The sequence below is a fragment of the Danio rerio genome, chromosome 21 (genome assembly GCF_049306965.1).
Source record: "Danio rerio strain Tuebingen ecotype United States chromosome 21, GRCz12tu, whole genome shotgun sequence".
Classification (NCBI taxonomy): Eukaryota; Metazoa; Chordata; class Actinopteri; order Cypriniformes; family Danionidae; genus Danio; species Danio rerio.
In genome coordinates this window covers 47,660,001-47,677,329 of record NC_133196.1, presented here as the reverse complement: position 1 = coordinate 47,677,329, position 17,329 = coordinate 47,660,001, and the positions used below count along the sequence as shown (strand labels likewise).

At 34.5% G+C, this 17,329-nt stretch overlaps 1 protein-coding gene across 8 annotated transcripts in view; it reads left to right on the top strand.

Moving 5' to 3' along the window:
* camk2a (calcium/calmodulin-dependent protein kinase II alpha) overlaps positions 1–17,329 on the top strand; it is a 59,204-nt gene that overhangs the window by 24,424 nt on the left and 17,451 nt on the right. For 6 of the 8 annotated variants that reach the window (XR_012396545.1, XR_012396544.1, XM_068215864.2 and 3 more), the window contains exons 6-12: positions 1,775–1,847; positions 2,587–2,689; positions 4,650–4,733; positions 8,052–8,146; positions 8,281–8,403; positions 11,743–11,826; positions 12,916–12,958. Coding sequence is in view for 5 of the 8 variants with exons in the window: in XM_068215864.2 (XP_068071965.1) it covers positions 1,775–1,847; positions 2,587–2,689; positions 4,650–4,733; positions 8,052–8,146; positions 8,281–8,403; positions 11,743–11,826; positions 12,916–12,958 (605 nt within the window). In the remaining 3 variants the exon portion in view is untranslated. Of the gene's footprint in view, positions 1–1,774; positions 1,848–2,586; positions 2,690–4,649; positions 4,734–8,051; positions 8,147–8,280; positions 8,404–11,742; positions 11,827–12,915; positions 13,207–14,053; positions 14,521–17,329 lie in introns of those variants that run through there. The other 2 variants (XR_012396546.1, XM_073934533.1) reach the window with 2 other exon arrangements.

The window sequence follows — 17,329 nt, the reverse complement described above, 5'->3', positions numbered from 1 at the left end:
AAATGAACTTTAATGCCAGTTTTGCCACTTGTTTGATATTTAGAAACAACAGAATGTTATTGCAGCTCCAAAAACAATGTGGTTACATCTTTAAAAATAACTTGAAAGAAAATCATCCTGTTCTGAAACGACATGAATGTCGCAGTAAATTTTCATTTTTGAGTGCACTGCATTTATTTAGTTTTATAAGGCTAACTTGGAAATACTAAATACTTTTCATGAACAGAGCTTTGTGCTCAGCCAAAAACATAAGAATGTGAAACAAAAGTAATTGATTCATAAAACCAAACACTGTTAAATGATTTCAAAGTCAGGGTAAATGTCAGAATGAATGGCCGAGGAAAGCCTGCTTCACAGTAAAATATAGGCAATTCTACAAGATTATACTGTGAAATCACAATAATGGACTTTACTCTCTACTGTGAAGTTACAACATATGACTGTAATTTCACTGTAATTGAATGTAACAAAATCACAGTAAATTACTGTGAACTAGCTCGCGGTAATTTACTGTTAATGTATGTATAGTATTTTACTGTGAAATAGGGCAATTATTAACCAGTAATTTACTATGAATTTAAGGTACGTGTTTTTTTATCTATAATGCAGAAAGTAGATTTATAATTTGAACAGTAAATAAAGTAAAATAAACATAATATTATTATTACTATTGTTATTATTACTATTAATATTACTACTGTTATTATTATCATTATTATTATTAATAGTACATTCATTCATCTATTTATTTATAGTATTATTACTATTATTATTATTATTAATTCATCTATTTATTTTATTATTATTATTGTTGTTATTGTTATTATTATTATTATTTATTAATTTACCTATTTATTTAATTATTATTATTAATATTATTTTTTTACTATTATTATTATTATTATTGTTATTATTTATTATTTTATGTATTTGTTTAATTATTGTTATTACTATTATTAATAATTAATTAATTCATTCATCTATTTTTTTATTTTATTATAATTATCACTATTATTATTATTAATTCATCAATTTCTTTTATTATTAGTATAATTATTAATTATTATTATTACTATTATTATTATTATTATTATTAATTAATCAATTCATTTATTAATCTATTTTATTATTATTATTATTATTAATGATAATAATTATTATTAATTAATCTATTTATTTTATTATTATTATTATTATTATTACTATTAATATTATTATTAATATTATTAATTCATTCATCTATTTATTTAATTATTATTATTATTACTATTATTATTATTATTATTTATTAATTCATCTATTTATTTAATTACTACTATTACTACTATTATTATTAATTAACTAATTAATTAAATAATTCATCTATTTTTATTTTTATCATTATCACTATTATTATTATTAGTAGTATTAATTAATCTATTTTATTATTATTATTATTATTTATTTTATCTATTTATTTAATTGTTATTATTATTACTATTATTATTATTAATCTATTTCTTTTATTATTATTATTATTAATATTATTATTATTATTATTGATTATTTTAATTGTATTATTATTATATAGCAGATTTTGCATAAAACAAATGTTGCACATCTAGCCAAACTGCTATGTTTCATTTTTATATCCATATTTCTACAGTAAACAAAAAATAATAATAATTTGACAGGTTTAAATGCACATCTGTTGTGTGTTATTCATGTAAAGTGCAGCAAGTATATTATAACGAATTTAGTTTTTCTTTTTGTCTGTTTCCTTTCCCCCCTAAAGTCACTGCATTCAGCAGATTTTGGAGGCTGTACTTCATTGCCATCAGATGGGTGTTGTGCACAGAGACTTAAAGGTAATTCAGCACTAAAATATGTCTTTAAGCATGTTTTTAGAGCACAATTGTGATTAAATGATAAAATACAACACCAGTATTTACATTTACATTTAGTCATTTAGCAGACGCTTTTATCCAAAGCGACTTACAAATGAGGACAAGGAAGCAATTTACACAACTAAGAGCAACAATGAATAAGTGCTGTAGGCAAGTTTCAGGTCTGTAAAGTCTAAGAAGGAAAGTATTAGTAATTTTTTAGTAATTTAGTAATTTTTATTATTAATTTTATAATTAATTAGTATTAAATATATCATTAAATATTATTGATTTCACAAAATAAATATACATTTATTAAAGAGTAAATATGCATAAAGCATGCACATCTATTTACATGCTTTTTAAGGGGGCGTTTATAAAGAGAATTCAGCAGGTCTCGACACCGAGCCTTGGAGAACTCTTCAAGCTTTGTAAGATACTTGGCCACTGAACCAGGGAAGTTTATATTGAGTTTATATAAAGTGTTGAAGATGTTCAGGTTATATGGACTTGATTATACAAATAATATATGTTTACATTTAAATGCACCTAATGTAAACGAGCTATTGTTTTTCCACACAAACGTTTTTGCCCCATTTAAAAGTGCATGTTATTACAGTACATTATAATGAAAATCTGAACACTGAAGGAGCTTTAATTATGACTTTTGCAGTACATGGATCTTTTCTCTTTTCTGTTCCTTTCATTTTCATGTTTTTAGCCAGAAAACCTGCTTCTGGCTTCGAAATCCAAAGGCGCAGCTGTGAAGTTGGCAGATTTTGGCCTCGCCATTGAGGTTGAGGGGGAACAACAGGCCTGGTTTGGTAATGACTCTTGTATTTTACTGTACCACCAGACATTGGCATTATCTTTGAATAAATTTTAATATTTGTATAATTATGCCTTTTTAATGACTTTTTAATGAGTTTCTGTATTAACATCTGCATTTATTTTAATGCCAGCATTGATTTTACAGTTATAGAAGTACAATAAAATGCATTTGTGCTTTATTTCATATAAGATCTTTCAAAGCGATGCCATCAGATGGTGTTTTGTGAGCTTAAGCCCTGCTCCTCTGGGTGTTTATTTGACGTCAGATTTTCTTGGCTTTAGCCACACTTTGGTTTAGATTTTTCTTTAGGTCTAAATTCGAGACCTTGTTATACTGCATGAGTTATTTTCTCTGTTATTTTCTCTGCAAGTCCATTGAACTTGAAGTTGAAGTCAGAACTATTAGCCCTCATGTTTACCCCCCCCCCCCCAATTTCTGTTTAACGGAGAGCAGATTTCTTCAGAACATTTTTAATCATAATTCAATAACTCATCTCTAATAACTGATTTATTTTATCTTTGACATGATGACAGTAAATAATATTTGACTAGATATTCTTCAAGACACAAGCTTAAAGTGACGTTTAAAGGCTTAACTAGGTTAATTAGGTTGACCAGGTTAGGGTAATTAGGCAAGTCATTGTATAACAATGGTTTGTTCTGTAGACTATCGTAAAAAATATAGCTTAAAGGGGCTACAAATATTGACCTTAAAATGGTGTTTAAAAAAAACTGCTTTTATTCTAGCCGAAATAAAACAAATCAGACTTTCTTAAAATTCAAAGGGGGGGCTAATAATTCTGCTTTCAACTGTATATTATGTTAAACTAACTTAAAACAGCTTGCGTCACTTATAAAATTAAGTTAGAACATGATTAAGTTAAATAAAGTACAATGACCTAAAAGCATATGTTGTCATGAATAATCATATCATTTTAACAGTGTAGTGAGCTTTTCTCAATGAATAATATTTTTCAGAATGTACTTTCTTTTGCCATATGGTTTTTCGTTGCTTTTTTACTGCCTGATTACAGTTTACAAAATCAGTTTTTAGCTTGGTTTTAAAGAATGTAGTTCATTTATTTATTCATTCATTCATTCATTTATTTTCTTGTCGGCTTAGTCTCTTTATTAATCCGAGGTCGCCACATTAAAGAACATATCTGTCATATCAGCAATGGAAGTCTATGGAACAGTTGCTAGGGTGCAGTATCTGGTTGTTAGGGTGTGGGTAGAAAGTTAAAAGGCCATCAGTGATTGGCTGCTGGCTAGACTAAGTTAAATGAGCTCAGCCATTAGTCTGTTGGGCAGTCTGATGCAGAGTTATGAGCTCACAGAGTTTGATCCAATGTAAAATCAATGACAATCTTTTGAATGGAAGTCTATGGGACAGTTTCTAGGGTCCAAAAAGTGGTTGCTATGGCGTGGCCAGAAAGTTAAAAGCTCATCAGTTATTGGCAGTTAGGTAGTCTGACTTAAATGAGCCCAGCTAGAAGTTTGTGTGACAGTCTGACGCAGAGTTATGAGGTCATAAAGTTTGGTCCAATGTTAAGTCTATGGGATTTTTCTGACGGTCCCGGGACGTTTTTCGGAAAACCGAAAGTCGGATCAGTCGGAAAAGATATAGCACACCGAGTCAGACCAGTTTGGAGGTCTGGTGTGAGTTTGGTGGTCATAGCTCGGAAGCTCTAGGAGGAGATAGTGTTTGATTTTTAGTCTCAGAGGAAAAATAGGATTTCAGTAGTCTGGCTTGCTTTCACAAGCCAGCATAATTCAACAAATGGACCATCAAAATAAAGTGCGACCCAATTCCTTGCTGTTTTTCGGTCTCTCAAGATTTATTATTTAAGTATGCAAGAAAAACATTTAACCTTTACTTTGGTTTTGTCTTTAGTTCTCATTTTCTCAAATAATAGTTATGATATGGTATGTATATTTCTCTTCTGACATCAGGCTTTGCCGGCACTCCTGGATACCTGTCCCCTGAAGTCCTCCGGAAGGATCCCTATGGGAAGGCTGTAGACCTGTGGGCGTGTGGTCAGTGTCTATTCCTTTTCCAACACCATATTTACAGTACTGTTTGTCACATGATGTGTATTATGTATGTTAAAGGGGACCTATTATGCCCCTTTTTACAAGATGTACAATAAGTCTCTGATGTCCCTAGTGTGTGTATATGAAGTTTAAGCTTAAAATACCACACAAATAATGTATTATATCTCTCTGAAACTGAACCCTTTTAGGCTTTGATCTAAATTGTGGCATTTAGGCGACTGTCGCTTTAGATTTAAACGAGATTGTTTAAGTAGAGGGCGGAGCTACGAACGCATATTTGCTAGAATAGCAGCAGATTCAAAACAGGATTAACAGGAAGACAGACTTAGAGTTGCCCCTCCCCCTTTTTAAATTGTGTTTAACGATTCTTCTTTATTGAGTCTAATCGTATAATCACAACTCTGTTGCTATTCTGAGCCGTTTTTGAGCTAAAGCGGTCAGATTCATGACAGCCAAAGCCTATAACAGTAATTCTGCTTCTAAATTACTGTTTGTTTGCTTTAAAATATAGCTTTCTGCATAATTCAGATGGGTCTGATACTTTTTTGGTAGATGCCTACTGGTGGTTTACACTATGGAAAATTCCATTCACCATAGTTTTAGCTCTACCTTCCTCCAACACACCTGCCTGGAGGTCTACAGGGTGGGCCATTTATATGAATACACCTTAATAAAATGGGAGTGGTTGGTGATATTAGCGTCCTGTTTGCGGCACATTAGTATACGTAAAGGGGCAAACTTTTCAAGATGGGTGGTGACCATGGTGGCCATTTTGAAGTCGGCCATCTTGGATCCAACTTTTGTTTTTTCAATAGGAAGAGGGTCATGTGACACATCAAACTTTTTGGGAATTTCACAAGAAAAACAATGGTGTGCTTGGTTTTAGTGTAACTCAGGGAACATGCCAGCTTCAGTGCATAAAGGAAACACATCATCATCAAGCAATTCCAAATATCCAGTGGCCTTGAGGTTTCCACTGATGAAGAACGGCCCTAATCTCTTTGTTGTCTATGGCATGAAGATACAAGATGTGCAGCACCTGAAACTATGGATACTGGAAGCCCGTACTGGCATTTCTCCTGCGGTGTTGCTATCAGTGTGTGAAGAGCGGGAGAAGAGGGTTGCATTGACAATCCAACACAATGGGCAGCACATTGAACACATTTTGTAAGTGGTCAGAAACTTGGAAATAACTCATGAAAGAATAAAGCTACGTTAAAACCAAGCACACCATTGCTTTCCTTGTGAAATTCCCAATAAGTTTGATGTGTCACATGACCCTCTTCCTATTGAAAAAACAAAAGTTGGATCCAAGATGGCCGACTTCAAAATGGCCACCACCAATCTTGAAAAGTTTGCCCCCTCACATATACTAATGTGCCACAAACAGGACGCTAATATTACCAACCACTCCAATTTTATTAAGGTGTGTCTATATAAATGGCCCACTCTGTAGTATACCTAGAAAGAGCTTGATTAGCTGGTTTAGGTGTGCTTAATTGGAATTGGAACTAAAATATGCAGGACACCGGCCCTCCAGGACCGAATTTGGACACCTCTGTACTAAAGTAAATCCTATTTGCACCGTTTCCCTATATAGTCATTCATTCATTTTCCTTCAGCTTACCCAGGTGAAAAAAAATATATATATAATTAAATGCAATTAAAATGCAAATACATTATAGTACATTGTTATTTTTTGTGTTAAATAAAAGTTTGATGGTTTTACACTATAAGTCTACTAATTATAAGTATGTTTATACTTCAGTAGGACAGTAGAAAGTATACTAAATACCAGTAATACTTAAATAAATTTTTAGTGTACTACAATAAAGTACACGACAGAAAAAACATCTAAAGGAGTTTTATTAGTGTGTTTTTCAAAAGTGTGCTTTAAATGCTTTAAACATTAGTGGATTTTTAGTACACTGTTTGCATACTAATCCTAAGTTTAAAATAAGTTAATATATGAAAAATCTATTAGTAATGTATTGTAGTAGAAGAACATTTTCCCAAAAGTAGTACTTAAGTACACGTAATGTAAATGCAATATTATCACTAACACTTAAATTGATTTTGAGTGTGGTAATTTTAAGTTTACATTAAATTAAAAATCTATTAGTAATGTATAGTAGAAGTACGTTTTCCCAAAAGTTGTACTTAAGTACACATAATGTGAATGCACTATTAACACTTAAATTGATTTTGGGTGTGGTAATCTTACCAAAACATTATTGTCTTGAAGTATGTGTGTGTTGTAGGTAAAGGAATGATCAGGAAAGCCAAGAATGGCCATGCAGAAGAAACATACGTTTTACATTGCATATTCTAAAATTGTTCTGGACTGTTTATCCTTCTACTTAATTGTCTTTTGTCTTACCAATTAGGTGAGGATGTCTAAACAATCTAATGACATGGGTTTGTTGACTCTGTTAGCATAAATATCACTGTATTCTGAATGTAAGGAAGGGTTATACTTTAAATTAGTCATAAATATATTTAAATGTTTAAAAGTAGGGTTCATGTGTATTTGTAGTTGTAACTATATATTTATATATATATATATATATATATATATATATATATATATATATATATATATATATATATATATATATATATATATATATTTAAAATACAGATATAGTATGTTAAAAGCACATTTTAGTTCAATTTCATGGTGTCTCAAAATAGCACAGTTGAGTACACTTAGATGGTGTTAAGTTTATCTTAACATATACTTAATACTATCTTTTAGAATATTAATTGCAAAATTAGTGTGCGAAAATAGAGCACTTTTAGTACATTACTGAATAGTGCACTAAGTATACTTAATTAAAGTGCATTTTAGTGCACTTTTTCTTTTTGTTACCTGGGTAGTCCCTTTATTCATCAGATGTCGCCACAGTGGAATGAACCTCAAACTTATCCAGCATATGTTTTACACAGCGGATGCCCTTCCAGCTGCAACCCAGTACTGGGAAACACCCAAACACTCTGTCATTCACACACATACACTGTGGCCAATTTAGTTTCTTCAATTCACCCATAGCACATGTGTTTGGACTATGGGGGAAACCGGAGCACCCGGAGGAAACCCACGCCAACACGGGGAGAACATGCAAACTCCACACTGAAACGCTAACTAACTCAGCCGGGGCTCGAATCAGCGACCTTCTTGCTGTGAGGGAACAGTGCCCAACACTGAGCCACCATGTCACCCATCTTATATTTATAATATTTACTAACAAATAATTCTTAACTTATTTCTCAGCCTATCCATCTTAATTTCTCCTTCAGGTGTGATTCTTTACATTCTGCTGGTTGGATACCCACCCTTTTGGGATGAAGACCAACACAGACTCTATCAGCAAATTAAAGCCGGCGCCTATGATGTCAGTCTAAGCATCTGTCATGTACACACACACACACACACACACACACACACACACATATATATATAATGGTTAATGGCAGAAGCTCTGGCGTCTCTCTGATTCATACTTGGATCTCTGTATTGCTCCCACAGTTTCCTTCACCCGAGTGGGACACAGTCACTCCTGAGGCGAAAGATCTTATTAATAAGATGCTGACCATCAACCCGTCCAAACGCATCACTGCTGCGGAGGCGCTCAAACACCCATGGATATCAGTGAGTCTTTACATCTCTGCATTAAAACATACTTGCTTAAAACCTATTCACTTGCAATTACAGTGGATTAATTATACAGTCGAAGGGCTCTATTTTGACGGTCCATGCACAAAACGGAAAGCGCAGGGCGCAAACGCATTCAGGGTGTGTCATAATCCATATCTTCTAATATAAGGACGGGAAAACCCGCTTTGCGCCGTGGCGCATGGTCTAAAAGGGTTGAGTTTATTCTCTTAATGAGTTATAGGTGTGTTTTGAGAATAAACCAATCAGAGTCTCATCTCCCATTCCCTTTAAGAGCCAGCTGCATCGCGCCATAAGCGCATTCGCTATTTACATGACGTAAAGTAAGTTCACTTTCGCTTCCGTGGATAGGGAAACCTTTACGCACAGACATCATTTAGCCTATTAATAATTAATTTCATTTGTTAAGCGCAAAGATTTGTTTCAAAACTATTTCTAAATTCTTTTCTAATTTCCAGCAAACTAATAAATGAACAATAATAACGAAGTGTGCTCAAAAACCTGAGTTATATCCGAATACACATGCTGTGCCCCATATGGTCTAAAACCTGACAGGTGGACAAATCTAAGCTTGTTTTTAATAAAACAAATATAAATATGGATATAATAAATAATACTGCTAATAATAATAACATTATACAAAAGCAAATTGAATGAACTGAAAAAGCCTCCTGAGATGAAGGATTCAAGGCAGTGGTTTTTAAATTCATGTAGGCTAGAAAATAATATGTTTTGTAATATTTTAATTCTTTATATTTATATCCTATATACAGTTAAAGTCAGAATTATTAGCCCCCTTTCGATTTTTTTTTCTTCTTTTTTAAATATTTTCCAAATGATGTTGAACAGAGCAAGGACACTTTCACAGTATGTCTGATAATATTTTTTCTTCTGGAGAAAGTCTTATTTGTTTTATTTCGGCTAGAATAAAAGCAGTTTTGAATTTTTAATTATCAATTTTAGGGACAAAATTATTAGACCCTTAGAGCTATATTTTTTCTCGATAATCCACAGAACAAACCACTATTATAGAATAACTTGCCTAATTCCCCTAACCTGCCTAGTTAACTTAATTAACCTAGTTAAGCCTTTAAATGTCACTTTAAGCTGTATAGAAGTGTCTTGAAGAATATCTAGTCTAATATTATTTACTGTCATCATGGCAAAGATAAAATAAATCAGTTATTAGAGATGAGTTATTAAAATTATTATGTTTAGAAATGTGTTGAAACAATCTGCTCTCCGTTATACAGAAATTGGGGGAAAAATAAACAAGCGGTCTAATATTTTAGGGGGGCTAATAATTCTGACTTCAGCTGTATATCCTTATTATATCCTATATATATTCTTAATATTTTAATTGTTTTTTATATGTAAAGATGTTTGCGTATTGCTCTACATCTTGTGTGTATTAAGCAGCGTGTAAGCCAGGTGCAACTCTGCGCCGGACTTTAGACCGGGTTTGTTCTGGTCTAAAGAAAAAACTATTACAGTTTCTCAAAATAGCAACGCGCCAAAACACGCCGGCTTTTTTAGACCAGAGCGCCTATGGGCGCACATATGAGCGCAAATGCTTTTGCTGTTTAAACAGCGCGGCACATTGCGCCGGGTGTATGATAGGGCCCAATACTATTAGCCCACCTGTGAAATTTTAATTCTTTTTCAGATATTTCTCAAATGATGGTGAACAGATTCAGGAATTTTTCACAGTATTTACTGTAATATTTTTTCTTCTGGAGAAAGTCTGATTTGTTTTATTTTAGCCAGAATAAAAGCAGCTTTTAATTTTTTAAACCCATTTTAAGGTCAATATTATTAGCCCCCTTAAGCAATATTTCTTTTTGATTGTCTACAGAACAAACCACTGTTATACAATAACTTGCCTAATTACCCTAACGTTACCCTAATTAACCTAGTTAAGCCTTTAAATGGCACTTTAAGTTGAATATTAGTATCTTGTGAAATAACAAATAACATATAATGTTTTGTCATTGGCGAAGCAGTGGCGCAGTAAGTAGTGCTGTCACCTCATAGCAATAAGGTCACTGGGTCGCTGGTTCGAACCTCGGCTCAGTTGGCATTTCTGTGTGGAGTTTGCATGTTCTCCCTGCGTTCGCGTGGGTTTCCTTCGGGTGTTTGTATGTTTTCTTGCTAGTGAAGCGTTCAGTTTTTCCCAGCCTGATCTCACGAGAAAACGTAAGTATTTTACGTTTTGCCAGTTTAGTGGCTAATTCGTACAAATTCGTACGAGTTCAGTCGTACGAAATGGTACGATTTTAAAAAGGAGGCGTGGCACCTGACCCCACCTCTAACCCCAACCGTCATTGGGGGATAAGCAAATCGTACTAAATTGTACGAATTAGATCGTACGAATTCATACGAATTAGCCACTAAATGAAAAAGTTACGAATTGCCGTGAGATTGTGTTGGTTTTTCCACAAAGTCTGTCATGCATGTAGCAAATGCGCTATGGCGTGACGCAACTGACTCTTGTGAGATAAGACTCTGATTGGTTTATTGTCAAAACACACCTATAACTCATTTAGAGAATAAGCTCAACCCTGTAAGACCATGTGCCACGGCGCAAAGCGGATTTTTCCATCCTTAAAATAGCAAAAGTGGACTCTGACACGCCCTGAATGCTTTTGCGCCTTGCGCTCTGGACTTTGCGCCTGGACTGTCAAAACAGAGCCCAGTATGTTTATTTACTTATTTATCGGATAAACACATTTGGATTTATTTGCACTATTATTCATTAATATAAAATGCATTTATTTGCAGTATTAGCAATAAAATATTTCTCTATTAAAAACATTTCATTTTAGAAAAAATTAACATTACACTCAAAATTCAACAATTATTTTAATTAGTTTAATTAATTTAGTAAATTTTTGTTTAATTAATTTAGTTTAATTAGTAAAATTAATTATTTCAATTAGTTTAATTAATGTCCAACAGTGTGTAACACCCTGTTACAACTAACCCCTCTGTGTCGTGTTTTCTTCAAAACTGGCTTGCAGTCACTGTGTGATTTTTTTTATCTTTCAAAATGGTCTGGATAAGTTGGTGGTTCATTCCGCTGTGGCAACCCATGATTAATAAAGGGACTAACCCGAAAAAAGAAAATGAATGACTGACTGAATGAGCTCACGTTACTTGTAATGTGTTGTCCCCAACACTGGTTTCGACTGGCAGGATTGTCTAAGGGGAATATCAATGCGAAATGCTTTTATTACATAAAGATGTGCTGAAAATGGCTGCAGAATGAACATTTTCAACACAATCTCATGTTTTTTTTCCTCTTTTTGCTCTTAGCATCGCTCCACCGTCGCATCTTGCATGCATAGGCAGGAGACTGTTGAATGTTTGAAGAAGTTCAACGCTAGAAGAAAGCTTAAGGTAAGTTTATCCAAGGCTGAGAGATTTAAATGACAATTGCCGTTCAAATTCATTATAACATCCATTATACACTCACTGGCCACTTTATTAGGTACACCTTATTAGAACTGATTTGGACCCCCATTTGTCTTCAGACCTGCCTTAATCCTTCGTGGCGTAGATTCAACAAGGTGCTGGAAATATTCCTCAGAGATTTTGCTCCATATTGACATGATAGCATCACGAAATTGCTGCAGATTTGTCGGCTGCACATCCATGATGCCAATCTTCCAGTCTACGACATCCCAAAGCTGCTCTATTGGATTGAGTTCTGGTGACTGTGGAGGCCATTTGAGTACAGTGAACTCATTGTCATGTTCAAGAAACCAGTCTGAGATGATTCACACTTTATGACATGGTGTGTTATCCTGCTGGAGGTAGCCATCAGAAGATGAGGACACTGTGCTCATAAAGGGATGGACATGGTCAGCAGCAATACTCAGGTAGGCTGTGGTGTTGACACGATGCTCAATTTGTACTAATGGACCCAAAAGAAAATCTCCCCCACACCATTACACCACCAGCCTCAACCGTTGATACAAGGCAGGATGGATCCATGCTTTCATGTTGTCGATGCCAAATTCTACATGTTGATGCCAATGTCTGCATGCCTAAATGCATTGAGTTGCTGCCATGTGATTGGCTGATTAGAAATTTGTAGTTAGACAGGTGTACCTACTAAAGTATCCGGTGAGTGTATGTATCAATAGAATAACAACTCACACCTTTTATTACTGGCTTATTGCATTATTATTAAGCTACTGCATTGATTCTTTATTAGTGCTTATGAAAGATAATCTTATTTTACATCCTTAATCCTTGACAATACCTAAACCCAACTACTACATTAATTACTATTAATAAGCAGCTTATTAGTTGTTTATTGAGCTAAAAGTTGTAGTTAATGGTTTGTTAATAGTGTGAATTGCACAAAGTGTGACCAATCTTTTTAAAAACATAGAGATAGTCAGAGCTCATCCTGACTTAAATGCAGAAAACTCCTCCACAATGATAACACTGATCTGAAAGAGGTTGTGTTTTTGCTTTTAGGGTGCTATCCTCACCACCATGCTGGCCACCAGAAACTTCTCAGGTGACTCTAATACTCTCTTTCTGTTTCCGTGTGTTTCTGTTTCAATGCAACCACAGACTATGATTTACTGGACCTGACTGGATTGACAGTGTCACAGAAGTTTGTACAAATGTTATGTAATGTAATGTGTATTTATATAGCGCATTTATCATGTATGGCCAAACACCCAAAGCGCTTCACATTCATGAGGAGGATCTCTCGACACCTCCACCAGTGTGCAGCATCCCCTTGGCACCATGAACCCTTTAGTTAGGCCTGTGCAAAAAAGCTTAGTTTCTGGATTTTATATGGAGTATTGACCTTATTCTTCAATGTGGAAGTGCGCTTGTTTTTGCGATTGTTTTGGAACTTCCGATTCAGTTGTAATTAATTTTTTAAATGAATAGATCATTACCGTGTCCGCTCGGAAGAGCGGCGGCTCTGCTTGTGTTTGTTTGGTCAAATTAACAATAAATTGATCCGGAATATTAATGATTAATAATAATTCGTTATTGTTCGGTCGCGCGAGCATGATCATATACAATCATATGTTTGTTAGACCAAACTGACTCAAGCTTAAGCCGGAATATTAATAATTAAGAATAAACCGTTACTGTTGATTATTAATATTCATAAAATGAGCTAATCTCTGTTACAATGACTAGGAATAATAAACGTCAGAAAACGGTCCAACTACTTACTCTACAAACAAGTGTTTGCATGATTATACAGACAAAGTAGAATAATATAATAAGAAAATATCAGTTTGGAAAACCAAGCAGCAAACCAAGCTGTTTTTAACGTCTGAAAATGAATAGAAGTGAATGAGACCAGAAGTCTTGAGCCAGAATGATTCGAATGGCTGCGCCCACTCGTACGCGGAGAATAAGGCGTATCACAGCAAATTAAAGTGTGTGTGTCTGTGTGTGTGAGGGAGTGACCTTTGTGCACTTATCTTGATGTGGCTGAGAAAATCTAAATATGCAGCTCTCAGAACTACATGGAGTAAACAAAAACAAAGACATCAAATGTGGTTATAATGGAAGTCAATGGGGCAAAAACAGCCACCAACAGTAAATTAGGGAGAAAAACATTTAATCCAACATTGCATTAAAGCCAATGTTGTTAACAATCGTTCACATGTCCAAGACTGAGATAATTAAAAAAAAAATCCAGTCCACAATAACATTTTATATTGAAAATGCGTTATTTTGTGTGTTTTTCCACCAAATAAGTGACATCATTTGTGAATTCGGCAATTAAAGAGGTTAAATCATGTGATTTTGTATACAATTCAGCAGTTTTGATCAAGACTGAGGTTGATTAACAGATTTATGCAGAAAAAAGCAAAAAAAAAAAAAAACATGTGAATCTGATGCATTTTTACAGCAGTTTAATTCGGTGAATCTTTTTATCCCGGATATAACATAAGGGTAGTCAATCTGAACAGTGCACAAGGGTTAAAATGCTTTAGACAAATTTAAACTGCTTTTATTTTAGCCAAAACAAAACAATTAAGACTTCTTCCAGAAGAAAAAATATTATAGAAAATACTCATTCATCAATCATTTAGGAAATATTTGAAAAAGAATAAAATAAATAAAGGAGGGTGAATCATTTAGACCTGGACTCTATGTTATTTGCTTTGATCGCCATATATCAAATATCTATATCACAAACCAAACAGTCACATTCAATAACGGCTGGATAGAAAGAGAGGAAGACTTCAAAATCTCAAACCGGAGCCGACGTGTTTCCTGCAGGACATTATCTTAAGTAGTGAGTGGAGAATGAGCGCCGGGTAAAAATAGCCAGAATGTGATGAATGATCAAGAGTGTTTGGGAGTGATAGAATAGTCCGTGTAAACGCTACGGCTGTTAAACTTGAACAGGTGGAGAAAGGCTATTTTAGAGCAGACGCCGCTGACCTTTCACAGACCCGCGTGACACTCCCACGAGGAGAGCAATTGTTGAATATGAAAACACAGCCCAAACAGGATCGAATTTAGGAATGGGCTATATCAGGGGTGTCCAAACTCTGAGGGCTGATGTCCTACATATTTTAGTTCCCATTTAAACACACCTGAACCAGCTAATCAAGAGCTGCATCCCAAATGGCACACTATACACTATGCACTCATGCACTTATGCACTTACACACTCAACGGGATAGTACATGTATGTAGTGGCGTCCCAAATGGCACACTAATGTCTTTTACTAAACGGAAATTCAAACCGTTTCCCTGATGATGTTTGACGGTTGCCAAATCGGTGAAATAAGCGACCGAATTATCAAATAATACCTGCCGTGTGTATAACCGCATTCACCATCGGGAGGCGCTATAATCACTCTTTTTGCTAAATAAAGTTATCCAACATGTGCGTCCAATAGCTCCGCCCCTTCCGCTACGTAAGCAAACCTGCGGTCGTTATGTGCGTGAAGTGTCCATCATCACACACTTCCTTTTACCAACTGAATGAGTGCATCATCCGGGTAATTAAAGTGCACTTATTATTATTAGAGTTTTCAGTGTGAACGCACTACTTACACTATTTATACTACAAAATGGCGTAGAATAGTGCATAAGTATGCAATTTGGGACGCTGCTAAGCTCTTACTAGATGTACTAGAAACTTCCAGGCAGGTGTGTTGAAGCAAGTCGGTGCTAAACTATGCAGGATACTGGCCCTCCATGATCGAGTTTGGACATCCCTGGGCTATATGCACAGCTAGTGATTTTTCCTCTAGTGATCAACATCCGGTGAAAGGTTAATGTGACTATTTTTAATTTCATACAGTTCCTTTTACAGCATCAATGTTGTAATGTAATTAAAAAACAATCAGTTAAATAGACTTTAGCATTCATTTAGTTGTGAAAGCGTAAAACGAGATGAAAAATGTTACATAAATGATAATTCTCTACATCAATATAAACACCACTGCCTCCATGCCTCATCTCGGGGGACTTTTTTCAGTTATTCATGACGATCTGCATCTGTATAATGTGATTATTATTAGCAGTATTATTTATTATATGCAGATTTATATTTGCTTTAATAAAAAGAAGTATTTGTTCACCTGTGGGGTTTTGGAGATGTCTGCATCACCATATGAGGCATAAGAACAGGACGTGTGTTTGCATATATTGTTTGAGCACACTTCATTATTATTGATCATTTACTCCTTTGCTGGATATTAGAGCTGAATTTAGAAATAGTTTTGACACAAATCTTTATGCTTACCAAACTAAATTAAATATGTAGACTAATGGATGTGTTCAGTGGGGTGAGTTTCCACCGTTTCCTCACTCCACCAAAGTAAAAGAGTAAAAAGTAAAAATAATGTAAAGAGAAAGAGGCTGAATGGAGGAGGCTCGTTCTTTATCCTCGCACTGCAGATGCTCTGATTAGCATCTGTTTAGCATCACAAGTGAATGTGAGATGAGACTCTGATTGGTTTGGGTATTGGGCTCTATTTTAACGGTGTAGGCAAAAAGTCTAAAACGCAAGGTGCAAAAGTTTTTTAGGACGTGTCCGAATCCACTTTTTGAGCAATGACTTTTGAGAATTGTAGTTTGGTTCAATGGCAGAATTGTAGATCTGCAAATGTTAGATCGATGGTGATCGTGACTCCAATGTTGGGTCAATATGGGCAAACCTAACGCTGGGTTATTTGTTTATTTTCTTTTTCAGTTAAATTAAAAGGTTTCAATTTTGGGGAGAACTATCCCTTTTTAATGTTGGGGTAAACTCTCCCTTTTCAATTTAGGGTAAACTATCCCTTTCAATATTGGGGCGAACCATCCCTTTTCAATCTTAGGGTGAACTATCTCTTTTTAATTTTGGGGTAAACTATCCCCTTTTTAATTTTGGGGTAAACTATCCCCTTTTTAATTTTGGGGTAAACTATCCCCTTTTTAATTTTGGGGTAAACTATCTCTTTTTAATTTTGGGGTAAACTATCCCCTTTTTAAGTTTGGGGTAAACTATCTCTTTTTAATTTTGGGGTAAACTATCCCCTTTTTAATTTTGGGGTAAACTATCTCTTTTTAATTTTGGGGTAAACTATCCCCTTTTTAAGTTTGGGGTAAACTATCTCTTTTTAATTTTGAGGTAAACTATCCCCTTTTTAATTTTGGGGTAAACTCTCCCTTTTTAATTTTGGGGTAAACTCTCCCTTTTTAATTTTGGGGTGAACCATCCCTTTGCAATTTTGGGGTGAACCATCCATTTGCAATTATGGGGTGAACTATCCCTTTTCGATTTTGGGGTAAACTATCCCTTTTTAATTTTGGAGTGAACTATCCCTTTCAATCTTGGGGCGAGCCATCCCTTTTCCATCTTGGGGTGAACTATCCCTTTTCAGTTTTAGGGTAAACTATCCCTTTTAAT